The 14,844-nt window shown below is 36.7% G+C and overlaps 1 protein-coding gene across 1 annotated transcript; it reads left to right on the top strand.

Moving 5' to 3' along the window:
* The first annotated feature begins 6,529 nt into the window (after window positions 1-6,529).
* Window positions 6,530-14,718, top strand: LOC117917477. Its single transcript, XM_034833772.1, has 5 exons — window positions 6,530-6,950; window positions 8,534-8,694; window positions 9,198-9,228; window positions 13,314-13,416; window positions 14,296-14,718. The coding sequence occupies exons 1-5, from the start codon at window positions 6,636-6,638 to the stop codon at window positions 14,400-14,402; spliced, it is 717 nt and encodes a 238-aa protein (XP_034689663.1). The 5' UTR covers window positions 6,530-6,635; the 3' UTR covers window positions 14,403-14,718.
* Window positions 14,719-14,844: the final 126 nt, after the last annotated feature.

Raw genomic sequence — 14,844 nt, 5'->3', positions numbered from 1 at the left:
CTGGGGCATATTTCCGTTTCGGATGAGATTTACGGACTTTCATGGAGGTCACGTGCTCGACGATGGATGATTTCATGACATCTGTTTTTCGGACCTGTCGCGCACCTGATGCCATACTGGGGCATATTCCGTTTCGGGAGATCTTTAGGGATCTTCGCAGAGGTCACATGTTCGATGACAGATGATTTCATGTTGCTTGGTTTCTGACCTATCGTGCATCCGATGCCCATACTGGGGCATATTTTCCGTTTCAGATGAGATTTACGGACTTTCATGGAGGTCACATGTGCGACGATGGATGATTCCATGACACTTGTTATTTTGACCTGTCACACATCTAATGCCCATACTAGGGCATATTTTCGTTTCAGATGAGATTTACGGATCTTCACGGAGGTCACGTGCTCGACGATGGATGATTTCATGACATTTGTTCTTTGGACCTGTCGCGCACCTGATGCCATACTGGGGCATATTTCGTTTCGGAGGATCTTTATGGATTTTCGCAGAGGTCACATGTTCGAGGATAGATGATTCCATGCTATCTGATCTCCGACCTATCATACATTTCGATGCCATACAGGGGCATGTTTCCATTCGGATGAGATTTACAGATCACGAGGGAGTTGCATGCTTATCCTTATTTGCGAGATGTATGCAGAGATGACGATATATTCGCTATCCTCACGATGAGTCCTTGGTGGAGCCTATCGAGAGCCATCTAGCCAGGCCCGCGCTTTTAGATGTTTAGGTGTCGTCATGCTTCCTTCCGAGGGATACTTCTTCGATATGTGGGTTCGATTCAGTTGTAGGCAGAGATGATCTGAGCTCATCTGTTTTTTTCGATGCCATACAGGGGCATGTTTCCATTCGGATGAGATTTACAGATCACGAGGGAGTTGCATGCTTATCCTTATTTGCGAGATGTATACAGAGATGACGATATATTCGCTATCCTCACGATGAGTCCTTGGTGGAGCCTATCGAGAGCCATCTAGCCAGGCCCGCGCTTTTAGATGTTTAGGTGTCGTCATGCTTCCTTTCGAGGGATACCTCTTCGATATGTGGGTTCAATTCAGTTGCAGGCAGAGATGATCTGAGCTCATCTGTTTTTTTTTCGATGCCATACAGGGGCATGTTTCCATTCGGATGAGATTTACAGATCACGAGGGAGTTGCATGCTTATCCTTATTTGCGAGATGTATGCAGAGATGACGATATATTCGCTATCCTCACGATGAGTCCTTGGTGGAGCCTATCGAGAGCCATCTAGCCAGGCCCGCGCTTTTAGATGTTTAGGTGTCGTCATGCTTCCTTCCGAGGGATACCTCTTCGATATGTGGGTTCGATTCAGTTGCAGGCAGAGATGATCTGAGCTCATCTGTTTTTTTCGGCATGTTACATTCTCGATGCCACACTGAGGCATATTCCCCATCTTGATCGAGATTTATAGATCCCCACTGGTTTACATGATCATCCACGGTTATGAGATACACGCCAGGTCGATGTTTGATTTCATTTTGTCCGAATACTCCGAGGAGCCTCTCTTGAGTCATTCAGCCAGATTCATACCCTTTAATATAGTCGTGATTCTTGGATGGAGTTGTCTCTGGTGCTTGGATTTCCTGCGTCATCATTTCAGTGGGGTACATATCAGATCTATTATGCGTCCCATTGGTGTTTCTCGGGTCATCAGGACAGATCGGGTACATCTGATGTCATATAGGGGCATATTGCCCTCATTTAGCCCTGGAGGCGATCGTTCTCTCACATATCTGTTATAGTTTCCATCACTCGGCCGAGATATGTTGTATTCGCCTCACTGATCATTATTCCTGAGCTCTTCATCGATATGAGCTTTTAGCGGAGCGTCGTTCGAGACTCGTAGAGTCCCTTTCAGCCGTTTCCGGCGGTTTGAGATTTGCAGCGGCATGCCACACTGGGGCATACCCCCGTCTTTGAGTTCATCAGCTGTTTTGCAGATCTTTCTCACTACTTGATCTATTTCTTGATCTTTGCGAGTCGTCACACTGGAGCATACCCCCTTTGGTGCTTTTCTACTGGGGCATACCCCCTCTCTTCGGGTTTACCGTGTCTCGTGTTGATTTCATGGTTATCGGACCCATTTGTTGATCTTTATGAGTTATTATCTAGGGCATCCCCCTACCATCAGCTTGTTTGGGGCAACCCCCCACTGTATTTTCGTTTAGGGCATCCCCCTACTGTCATTTACGTTTGGGGCAACCCCCCCACTGTCATTTACGTTTGGGGCAACCCCCCACTGTCATTTACGTTTGGGGCAACCCCCCCACTGTCATTTACGTTTGGGGCAACCCCCCACTGTCATTTACGTTTGGGGCATCCCCCACTGTCATTTACGTTTGGGGCATCCCCCCACTGTCATTTACGTTTGGGGCAACCCCCCACTGTCATTTACGTTTGGGGCAACCCCCCCACTGTCATTTACGTTTGGGGCAACCCCCCCACTGTCATTTACGTTTGGGGCAACCCCCCACTGTCATTTACGTTTGGGGCATCCCCCCACTGTCATTTACGTTTGGGGCATTCCCCCACTGTCATTTATGTTTGGGGCATCCCCCCACTGTCCTTTACGTTTGGGGCAACCCCCCACTGTCATTTCGTTTGGGCATTCCCCTACCGTCATCTTGTTTAGGGCATCCCCCTATTTTCAGTTTGTTTAGAGCATTCTCCTACCGTCAGTTTGCTTAGGGCATCTCCCTTTGTTTTAGATTTGTCACCACCGTAGGTCTTCACCTATGGGCCTTATAGTTTAGTGTTTAGAGTTAGTTTTTTTGGTTTGGCTTCCAGAGCTATTATTTTCTCAGTTTAGCGTTTAGGGTCAGTCTTGTCACTCAGAGTCACATCTCCGAGCATTGATATTCACTGGTATTGCACATCCCACCTTCAGGATTTTGCATTCGTCATCGGCTTTCCTCACCTTGTCACCCCGTGCTTATCGCCTATTCGTCATTGTCCTTTCATATCTCCCTTCTCACTGTTCATGACACGATCCTTTGAGTTCACGACACATACTTCGGTCATGTTATCAGGTGCCCTACGCTTATCATTCTCATGTGGTTCACTTAAGGTAATCTCCTTCTGGCACATTCTTTCCCGTACTTCAGAGTGGTTCGACCGTTACTCATCCTTGATATGGTCTTTCGAGTCACTTCTGGAGACATTCTCGAAGGGAGCCTGGGTCCTTAGTGTGGCTTCAGAGACATTTTGAGGCTTCTTTTTCCCTTAGGATTAGAGCTTTTGTGTTCGTCTCTTGGTCTGAGTGAGTTCATGCTTCGCTAGTGTCCCTATGGGGGTCTTCTTGGTTCTTCGGAAGAGTTCACTTCATTCCACTCATTATTCACACTTGCTTTTTACTCCAGTGTTCACATTCTTTACACTCGTGAGCTCTACCGAAGAGGGGCATATTTGTAGACCCCTTTGAGGTGGATACCGGGCAGCACTTGAGAGAAGTGAGGGGCCCTCTTTTCTCCACACCCGGGAAGTCAGCTGCATAGGCATGCAGCAGGCCATGCTAGTAGGTGAGGGTGCCATGCTGCTGATGCAAGGAACAGTGCGGCGGGTAGAGGCTTGCTGAAGAAGACACCAACAGCTGAAGGAAAAAGGGTCTTCGGGGGGAGAAAGAGAGGGAGAAAAGAAGCTGCTGGAGAGAGGGAAGTGATTTTTTTTTGGGAGTTAGATTTTTTTTTAGCTGGAGAGGAGCAGAGGGGAGAGCTGAGTGAAAGAGAGGAAAACGAGCAGTGACTTCGATCCTAATTTCTTAGTCTTGGCAGTAGCAAGGGATCCAAGCTTCCCAAGAAGTTTTTATTTATTTTATTTTTTTTATGACTGCAATGGCGTGGATCATTCCTCTATTCCTCGGAAGCTCCGGTCAGCCATAAAAAAAAACGCAGCCATTTTGTTTCTCCGCCTTTGCCAGAACCAAAGAAACCGAACTGGTAAAACACATAATGGAGTAGAGGGGCGGATCTTCCGAAGGTGATTCAACGTGCCGCCCGTGTTTGCGTGGAGTGCTAAATGGAACCATTCTGCTTAATTGCGCTGCACAAGGAGATTTTTTTTTTAGGTACTGATGAGTGGTCAACACGCATAGAAAGGGGCAGTGAGGACTAGGGTTTTAATATTATATGGCTGATGAAAAACACACGTGTTCAACAGGCATGCATATGAAAAGTTGGCATCCACTTTGAGGTATATGATTATCTTTTATAATATTATTATCATATTATAAGTTTTTCACTTTGAGGTATGTGATTGTCTTTTATAATATTATTATTATATTATAAGTTTTTTTTTTCCAAAGTTCACTAACGTGAATTGTTGTTACATGCTGGTGATGAAATTCTATGTGTAAATAGTATTAAAGCATGTAATGTTGGGATTGTTTTATTATTATTATTATTATTATTATTATTTTAGTTATTTATCTTTAAAAAAAAAAATTTCATCTTCGAATAATTTCAAAATTTTCAATTTATATAATTTAATAATTTCAAATTTTTAAATAATTTTCAATTCTAATTTCTTTCAAATTTTAATTTCCAAAGTCCCAATTTTCATGATTTGTTTTTTATAAATTAACTTTCATAGTTTCCACTTCCCAAATAATTTCAAAATTATGTTTTCTTTCGAATTCAATCCACTAAAAATCCCAATTCTTAAATTAAAATTTTTGAAATTCTAATTCCCAAATAATTTGCTAATCTCTATCAAATTTAATTTCCAAGATTCCAATTCTTAAATTTAATTCCCAAGACTCCAATTTTCAAACAAGTTCCAAGAATCCAGTTTTCACTCAAATAGTTTTAATTCCACTCCGATTTTTAAATTTCTTTTAATTTTTACACAAGCAAGAATGATGAATCTTCATAATTCCGAAATAATGGGATTCGTGAGATTAATTCATGCAATATAAATCGGGCTTTGGTGGGGGCCCTACATACGTGACTTCACGACTGATTGATTGTTTGACTGATTTATTTGTCATGTATGATTGATTTATTCTATTCCTTGATATGCGCATAATTATATCTATCCATTGTTCACTAACCTCGCTTCTTGATAGCGCTTTATGGATCGTTGCCCAGGTATGTACCCATTTTCCTCTAATCATTGTCTATGCATGTCTCGACTTTTATGTGTGCATGATCATTCAGGATATTCATTGATTTACTCGTCAATTGCCACGTCGGCTTCATTTTATTAGTAGAGACCCGATTTTAGGGACTTAAAGGGGTGCTACGGTCTGTACCGTACCTTCCCGATAAGTAACCTGACCCCCGAACCCGACCCGGTTTTTCGCAAACCGCCTTTTCCAAAATAAGGAGTCACACTTAGGGTTTTTCTTTCTTATTTTGTTTACCCTTTTAAAAATAAAACAAAAATAAGTGGCGACTCCAAGTCATTTTTCCTAATCAATAAAAAAAAACCATTTTTCAAAACAAAAATCGAGCTCGCCATCAAGTGGGAAACGCATGAGCCGAAATGCGGGGTCCACACACTTCAAAGTTATTGATTTAAAGTTGGTTTCACCTAAATTTGAACAAATGCTTCATACAAAAATATAAAAAAGAGTAATCCGTCTATAATTTTACCAAGGGTTTGTACTTTGGGATAAAATGTTGCTTGACAAAATATTAGGTTTTGTCTAGGTTTTCAATGATAGTTGGCATTGTGTAGAGCTTTTATTTTCATTTTTTCCCCTTTTTATTTTTTATTTATTTTGATTTTACATTGTCATGGCTCTCAATCATGAAACGACTCAGTTGGCTTTTTAGCCGATTGTTGCTCTTTGTTAAACCAATTGGATAAAGGTTCTATAGATGTGCATATTATCGTGTCTAAGGTTTTTTCACTTTCTACATACATATTTCACTAAGGTTAAATGATTAGTATACTATAAATTTATGTTGAATAAGACATCTTTGAAGGCGTATGAGATACATTGGAGTTGAATATGCTTGTGATACTAATACTATGAGATATATTGGAGTTGAATCACGAGATAACACATTCTTTATAGTGTATGTCTTACGATTGTTTTCGATAATAATTTTATATTTTTCATAATAATAAAAAAAAGAAAATGCATTTAACATAAAAACTATTTAAGAACAAAAAACAATATATTTTTAAATGATATTTTTTGGTTATTTCGTTTATTTTCTAAAAACTATTTTAGAAAATAATCATACATGCATATAGAATAATTAAGGGTAAAATGTTATTTTTTAATATGTTCGAGAGGTAAAATGTTAGATTTTAAATACGAGGAGACAAAATGTAAAAAACGCTAAAAATTGAGAAGGTTAAGTGTATTTAACCTTTTATTTTTTTATTTTTTAATTTAACTTTCTTTTTCCTCAATTCTTGAAAAGAAAAATTTTATATTTCTTTATTATTATTATTATTTCTCGTGGATTCACTTAGGTTATTATGGTTTGTGGATTCACTTAAATTGTTATGGTTTGGATTGAAGGAAGCAAAAATCCGAAATCATTAAGACGGTTTTCATATTTTTCAAGCCGAGATTCTTTGGCTTGATTTGTCAATAGCAATTTTCAAAGAGTGATCCCACTGTACTCCCAACCCTCACCATGCTCCGTCTCTCAAGGCGACTCCAGGCCTCAACCCCTTGTCTCCGCTCCGCTCTTCTCCAGCTCCGGTTCGCGAGGACCGACTCCGGCTCACCGGTGCGCCCCCGGAGAAGGTCGAAGTTCCCGGCCTCGACGATGAGGAAGGTCGACGAGAAGTCGGAGTGGTGGGTGGTCGACGGCGAAATGCACGAGATTGGAGATAACGTGCCCCCGAGAGAGAGGTTCGTGATTCCCAGAGATAACATCCCAAACAAGCGCCGGAAACAGCTCCGAGAGCAGTTCATGCGCCGGACTCGCCTCGTTCTAAAGGAATCGGTGAGTGCTTTTTGTTTTGTTTTTGTCTTCTTAATATTTTCGTTCTAGGGATTTGATTCTGCTGTTTGGTTGCTGGGAAAGTGTTGGAGAAGAAACTAAATTGAATTTGGTTTAGTTGGATTGAGTGTTTCGATTTCAGTAACTAGAGGAATGTTTTTTAGAAGGCTGAATTTTCTTATTCTATTTTTGTTCTTCGTTTTCTTGACTTTCTCAGCAACCTAACAGAGGGCTTTTATGGTAGCATTTCTTCCTTTACGAGGAACAAGAATAATAAATTTTGAGTTGCTCATCTTCTTGTCAAATAATAGGCGGTTGCTCTTTTCCCCCTAGGGGTTTGATTGATTCCACTGGTTGGTCCTTGAGAAAGCGGAAAGCTCCACTGTTTAGTTGAGTTGGATATTTCATTTTTTTGGAAACTAAAGCAAAATTAAACAAAAGGTTCAATTTCTTTTGTTTTTCCATCAATTTTCTCTGCAACCGTTTGGCAAAGTTCAGGCAACAAGCAAGAGTCATAGTAAGTGGAACTGGCATGATGGCATATGTTTGGGGATGATTCATTCTTCACCCTTGTTTTGTTTGACGAATGCTTCTGGAAAATGGCATGAAAGTTAGGAAATGAACATAATATCTTTTCAGGAATCTTCTACAGAGTGGCATACAAAGTAAAAATGGGTTGAGGAGAGCTTCATATCTAATGCCTGAATTCTTCAGTGGCATTGTCAAGAATCATGATGCATGAAGCCCATGTGGGAGGCTTCCTTGTAGTTTTGAAAGGCACAAGCGCACTTAAGGCACAAATGTCTCCTTAGGCCTAAGCAAAGATATGCACCGAAGTAAAGTGGAGCACAACCTAGGGTGCATGTTAATTTTATAAAATATGATTCAAAATTCAATCTAAGCAGCAAAAATTTCAAGCATTTAAAAAAAGAATCCAACAAAAAAAACCAGTGCAATTATATAAAATTTCAATGTACAGTATAAAATTTCAATAACAAAAGTTTAGGAAAAAATACACAAAGCATATCTCTCTAATAAGGCACACTTCTTGGTAGGAGAGGCACCATAGCTAAGGAATGGTTACGCCTTAGGCCTCGGAGAAATGTTGATTTTTAGTTGCTTTTTTCTTGTGAATCTGCTTGTTGCCTTGAATTGGAAAGTGGAGTGAGGATGGGATGTATAGTAAAAAGCATGTTACTTTGTCGTACGGATGCAAATTTATTTATTGTATTAGGGAACTCCTTTCTATGGAACAAGACTTAAAAGTATCCATTTGAACAAATTTGTCCCATATGGTACACACTGGATAGGGATATAGCTAGACTCCTGAAATTTTGGGTTACCTTTGGAGTGGTAGTTTGAGATATGCCGAATCCCTTTCATTGGTTTAAACATTAAGTGTATGCTTGACTTCCATTGATCACTCTTTTCTAGACTTGGGTAGATACCGGACTCATTTCAAATGCTAAATACATTTCAAGTTTTCATGTTTTAAAAATGTGTATGACTTATATCTCTTGTTTGGACTTTTAATAGAGCTTTACCATGTTTGGATCTTAATGTGCTTTTACTTATTGTTGCAAAAGGAGCACGAGCCATGGTGCAAAAGGTATATGGAACTATATCAGGAGCTTAGGGAAAACTGGGAGAGGCTATACTGGGATGAGGGCTACTCCAAGAAACTTGCCCAAGATCATGCAAACTATGAATCTGCTGAAGATGATGATCTAGATTTTTCACCATACAGGTTTCGCAGCTGATTTCTATAATATTATATACATATATCTCATGTTCTCTTGAATCATTAGTTCCCTTGAATTTGATAGACAAAGGGTGCTTGGATAGTTTGCAACTATTTGTAATTACAAAAGAGAAAAAAAAAAAGAAAAAGAAAGAAAGAAAGAAAGAAAGAAAGAAAGAAAGAGAACAGAGTTTTTAGCACTTTCTTATGTAGAAAAGAACATTGATTAAAGGATCTATTTCAATTACTTGATTTTCTCTGCATTTTCAGAAAATCTTTTCTTTTTTCTGGTTCATGGCCAGACTATGCCATGTTCACCCAATATGTTTGTGTGAGGACATCTCTACTCATTTTAAATTATTTTCTGGTCCCATTTTCATTTAAACACATTCAGTTGATTTCTTATTCTTTTTATTGGTCTCCAAGATTTTATTTGTGTTCTAATGACATTATGTGATTTGAGACATTAGATACCTAAATTCTAATGAGCCTTTTTTTTTATGTTCCAGGAGAAGGTGGACTCATGATAAACAAATTAAGGTACCAATTTGAGTGACTTACATACAGTTCTGGTTGTCTTCGATTTTTTAGACTTCGACTTCAGGTTGAGTGTAAGTAAGATAGGATCCTAATTTAATCACCTGAACTAATTCATATTGAGATTTCTAGAGGTTTTTGACCATGATAGTTTTGATAATCTATAGCTAACCACAAACACATACTTGAAAGATAGATCAGAAAATTTGCATCAAGAGAATATTCTTAGTGAATTTATCCTGAACAGGCAATTTTCTAGAATCCTAGTCTAGCTTAACTGCTAGATGAGCAACTAGACCCATCTAAGGCCGATTTTAAGGCCTTGTTGGTAATTTTTTTTTAAAAATTATCTTATGTTCTCCCAAATAAAAAAGCAAGAAAACACATTTGACAATTAGAAAACAAGAAACAATTTTTTGTTCTTAAAAATAGTAACATCTTTTAGTTGTTGTTAATTGTTTTCTAAGGGTTGTTTTAAAAAATAATTATACAAATATGGAAAATGATTAAAAGTTATTTTTAAAACATATTTAAAAACATAGTAAACAAGTTTACATTTTTAGTTCCCAAATTGACATTTGTTCTACAAAACATCAGAGAACAATGTTCAAGAATTGTTTTTTAGAACCATTTTAAAAAACAGTTACCAAATAGAGTCTAAGGTGGTGTTTGTTTTTTTACTTAATTCTAAATAGAACCTTAATACTTAATAGTATTAAATATTAGGTTGTTTGTTTTTGTAGTATTTTATTTCTATTAAGTATTAAAAAGTAAAAAAAACCATTGTGTTATTTTTTCTATTTAGAAAAAGCCACATATTTTGGCTTTTTCTATTTAGTAAAAAGTTTATAATAAGTCATGAAAAAGTAAAAAAACAAACAACCTAAATTCTAAAACTAAATAGTTTTTAGTAAAAAGCCAAAAAAAAAAACACCACCTAAGTGTCCATGAATATGTTGCAATACAACTTAAGTTCTCTATTACTTAACTTATTATAAAACTTAAAAGCGTGTTTGATAAATTAATTTAATGTCTTAATATGACTTAATGACTTAATTTAAGTCATTAAGTTGATTACACATGGTTAGTAAAATAACTTAATATCACAACTTAAAGTCAAAAAATAACTTTAGGTATTAAGTCAAAATAGTTAACTTATTCTTAATGTCAAATATCTTTTGCCTCATTTACCCATGTTTAGTGAAAGTATATTTTACAGCTATGACTCTACATTCATAACTTATCTTTTATAGTAAATATTTTTTTAGTTATCTTATGTATATATAATACTTTAAATATGAGTATTTAACAAAAAATTTTATTTCTTAAGATTAGGGAAAATATAAATATTATTTAAAATTAATGAAAGTAAATATGTCAGTTTGATGATTTAGAATAAATTTTAAGTTAACTTTACCAAACAACCTTAATAATTGAAGTAAAAAATAAGTAATAAGTTTTAAGTCAACAATTTAAGAACAATTTAATTTAAAGTCAACTTAAGTCATTAAGTGATAAGTATTAAGTTTTACCAAACACCCAATTAGATCTCCACTATACAAATATGTAGTCCCCTAAGGTTGCAATATATATAAGTATTTATATGCTTTCTCTTTGATCTGGTCATTCTGAAAATGCAGCATTCATTTAGCCGTGAAAAGCCATCTCCCAAAAAGAAAAGGTTAACTTCCTCTTAAGATAAATGTCTCCTTCTTAAGGATATATATATATATATATATATATATATATATTTTTTTTTTTTTTTTTGATGAGTAAAGAGAGCTAAAAATATATTAAAAAGAGGCACCAAAATGGCGACTCGAAGTAAACAAAAAAGATACGCCAACCCCCACCTAGCTGGAACAAAAACAACTGTCAACAAGGAGGTACAAAAAAAGACCCCACCCTCAATGAGAGCCCAACCAATCAATGAAACCAACTAATGTCGAAGGACCATATTTTATAAACAATTTTGTCTCTGACCAAAGAAAACAAACAAAAGAACTTTTAAGTCTTTGGATGGACAACACACATCTTCTTCAAACGCAATTCCGTTCCTTGCATTTCAAACCGTCCAAAAAATGCATAAGGGGCCTACCCTCCAAACTCCCTTCTTCTTCTTTCCCATAAAGGACCCATTCCATCCCAAAAGTGTTGCCCTAACTGATGAAGGCAGCACCCACTGCACCCCAAAGAGAGTGAAAAACATCTCCCATAAAGTCCTTGTCTTGGCACAATGGAGAAGGATGTGATCTATCGATTCTTCATGCATTTGGAAAATGTAGCATCTATTCGCTAACAACCATCCTCTTTTCTGAATTTGATCCAAAGTAAGAGCTCTTCCCCATGTTGCTTCCCACCCAAAAAAACTCACTTTGGGCTGCGCACAAGACTTCCAAATGATATTCGATGGGAAGGAAATTGTAGAGCCTGGTTCTAAGGCTTTGTAGAGGAATTTAAATGAAAATTTCCCGCACTTAGTCTCCGTCCAAAGCACCCTATCCTCCTCATCCCGCTGAACACTCTTCCCATTGAGACTCAATAAGAATCTGTCCACCTCTCAATCATTGAAGGGTCTAGAGAAATGCAGGCTCCAACTCCCCCCTCCTTAAGAATAAATGTCTTAGCTACTTGAAGTTTCCTTCAATTCCATACATCTCTCTCTCACTCTTCTTTGCTTTGTCTGAAGTCATGTATACAACACTTTATTTGCCTATCAAAGAGAACAAATTGCTTTGTAATTATTCTGATAAACAGCTGTTAGGGATATCAGCAGGGCGTATATTTGGATTTATATAAGCTGAAATTCATATTTAAGCTAATGTATATATTCACTTCAATTGCATATTCTTATTTTTATCTTTTGATTTAGTTGGAATCCTATAATTTATGCGAGTTAAACAACAATTTTATAGACCAACTAAGTTGAAATCGCATGAGACCCTGTATTTGAAATTGGCCAAATGCATGTTTCTTTTCTAGTAGTTGCATTATTGGGAAGCAGTAAAACAATTAAGGAGATAATGAATTATTGTTACTTGTGAGGTTGCCACTTTTGTATTCAAGTGCAACTAGGAAATAATGTATGTTATGGCTACTTTTACATGTATATCACCATTTCTATGTTGTATGGAAGGCTATGATACCTGGATCCTTAAATTTCACCCAACGTCAAGTGTTGACATGACATGATATGGGTGTGGGTATGAAACCCTTTTCGGATACTTTTGTTTTACTTTAGGTGTGGCTATTTGTTTTTTTCATTGATATCCTTATTCTTTCAACTTTCTTAGTAATAATCACATTAGAGAAAAATAAGAGCTAGCTGAAGAGTGAATTTTTGTAAGAATATTTTGGGGATAAGAGGGAAAAAAAAGATTTTTAAAAGGATATATTCACTTCTAATCTATTTTTAATTGATTTTTCTTTTATTATGCCATATTTGATTATCCATACCTATTTTTTAGATGCTTTTTAACTGAATCCTCATATCCTAAAATTTGAGTTGTGAAGGATCAAACACCTAGGCACATGCCTGCATCCGATGCTTATATCTGAACCCATGCATGGGGAGTGAATTCTCCATAATTTCAAGGCCTCTATAGCAACTTTATTGATAAATGACACTCACTAGTTCAGCATTTTTTTGCTATGTTAAACACTTGGATATGGGTGCATATCGGACATGTATATGCACGTTGTAGGGCATTCTTTTTTTCCGAAGTTGCAGTTTCTGACATTTCCATGTCATTCCTTCTAATTTTTTGGTTCAAAATTGACAATATGCTTACTTAACATGAAGTGATGCACCTCTGAATCAATAAAAACCCATCAAATCCTTACGGAGGTGGTGACTAGATTCTAAGTTTCTGGTATAAACATGAAGTAACTTTACCAGCAGCTGCTAGCTGGCACCTCTGAACCCTTCTCAGATTCTGTTCGTTTACTATCAACTTAGTTTTCTAAATTCAATTGCACTAAGGGTTGGGTCACATACTACCTTTTATTATAAAATTTTGGAAAAATCTTTATATTGTGGTGTATGTATATATAAGTGGTTATTAAACATGACTGGATTTTGAATGCAGGGCCAGGAATTGGGAAGGAATAGCCAAGGTGATTCCTGGGAAAGGGTCAGCCAAATTCGAGATAAGTTTGAATATGACAGAGAGAGAAGAATGAGAGAAAAAGGTTGGTTTTGATGTGTGGGGTTGATTTTATGTTTTTTGGGGATTTATTTTTTTGTTTTCTAATTGATCATCATGTAAGACCCTGTATTAGTAGGAATTCATCACACACCTATCCTTGGGAAAGAACCCTTAAGGATGGTCTGGAAGCCCCATGGAAATGGAACAGTTGATGGTGGTCTCTAGAATAATTGAATGCTTACAATTGAACCTTCATAGAAAATGGAACTACCACCAGAAAGGCTAGTGAAAAATTGAAATCACCCTTTCATGAACCTCATATCCACAAATATACTCATCTCTATTTACACACACACACACACACACACACACACACAAAGGAACACTCTGGAAGTTTTTCGTTTCCTGTGACCTTTAAGTATGCCTTGGATTAATGGCCTTTTGTTCTAGTTAATCAGGTCTATTTGACAACTGCTTTTAAGAAACGATTTTCTATTTTTTAGGACAGAAAATAGTTTTCCAACTTAAAAAACACATTTAGCAAAATTTTTATTGAAAACAATCTTTTGAGAATTTTTTATGGATACAAGTTGATTTTTAAGAGCAAATTTAAGGTATTTTTAGTGTTGTTTTGTAGACTGAATATGGAAACAATTGGAAACATAAAGAAGGTTGCAGGCTTTGGATTCAAGATATGTACATAGTATCTTCACAGAAAATAGGCTGAGAAAACTGATTCTTATAATTGAGTTCTCAAACAAAATTTTGTATATGAAAACAACATAAAACTGTTTTTAGAAACTGAATTTCCAGAATTATTTTGAAGAATATTTTTAAATAGGGTCTCATCCTTTTATGGTGAGTCTTTCTGAAATCTGGTTTGTGGTGGACATATTTCTCACACCTTCATATTCTTTTGCAGCATTCGCTCCCATGACCGGTGGAATGGCTCCTGGACCACATCAGTCAGTCTCCAGGAATCAGCGCTTTGATACCCAGAGATACTTTTCCCAATCTGAAAGTGAATGACTAACTACATGAAAGTTTTTCTTGGTTCTACTCTTTATTGGTTGAACCCGGAAAAAAGAGAGGCCTAACATAATATAGAGATTATGTGCCCTTCTAATTCTCAGATTTCCGTTCAATGGTTTTCCATGGTTTAATTCCATACATCCTTTGTAACAGGTGTGTGTTTCTCAGGATCATTGTTGTGTTCTACATAAGGTTCTCAGTGGAAAGGCCTTTAGGAAAACAAAGCAGCAGAGAAGCTTTGAACAGCTAGTGTTGATTTATGGAATCAGTTTTGTAGATAACTGCATTTTTCTCCTTTATTTTTCCTTTTTAATAATTGGCTCTGGAGATCTATAAATGAAATTTTATTATATTTTTTTGGCATTTTCTATGATTTCATAAAATTAAATTTATATGAAAGGGATCTTTTGAAAAGACATCTTTTATAATTTTTGTCTCA

The sequence above is a fragment of the Vitis riparia genome, chromosome 7, assembly GCF_004353265.1.
Source record: "Vitis riparia cultivar Riparia Gloire de Montpellier isolate 1030 chromosome 7, EGFV_Vit.rip_1.0, whole genome shotgun sequence".
NCBI lineage: Eukaryota > Viridiplantae > Streptophyta > Magnoliopsida > Vitales > Vitaceae > Vitis > Vitis riparia.
This window is presented reverse-complemented; position numbering and strand designations above follow the sequence as displayed.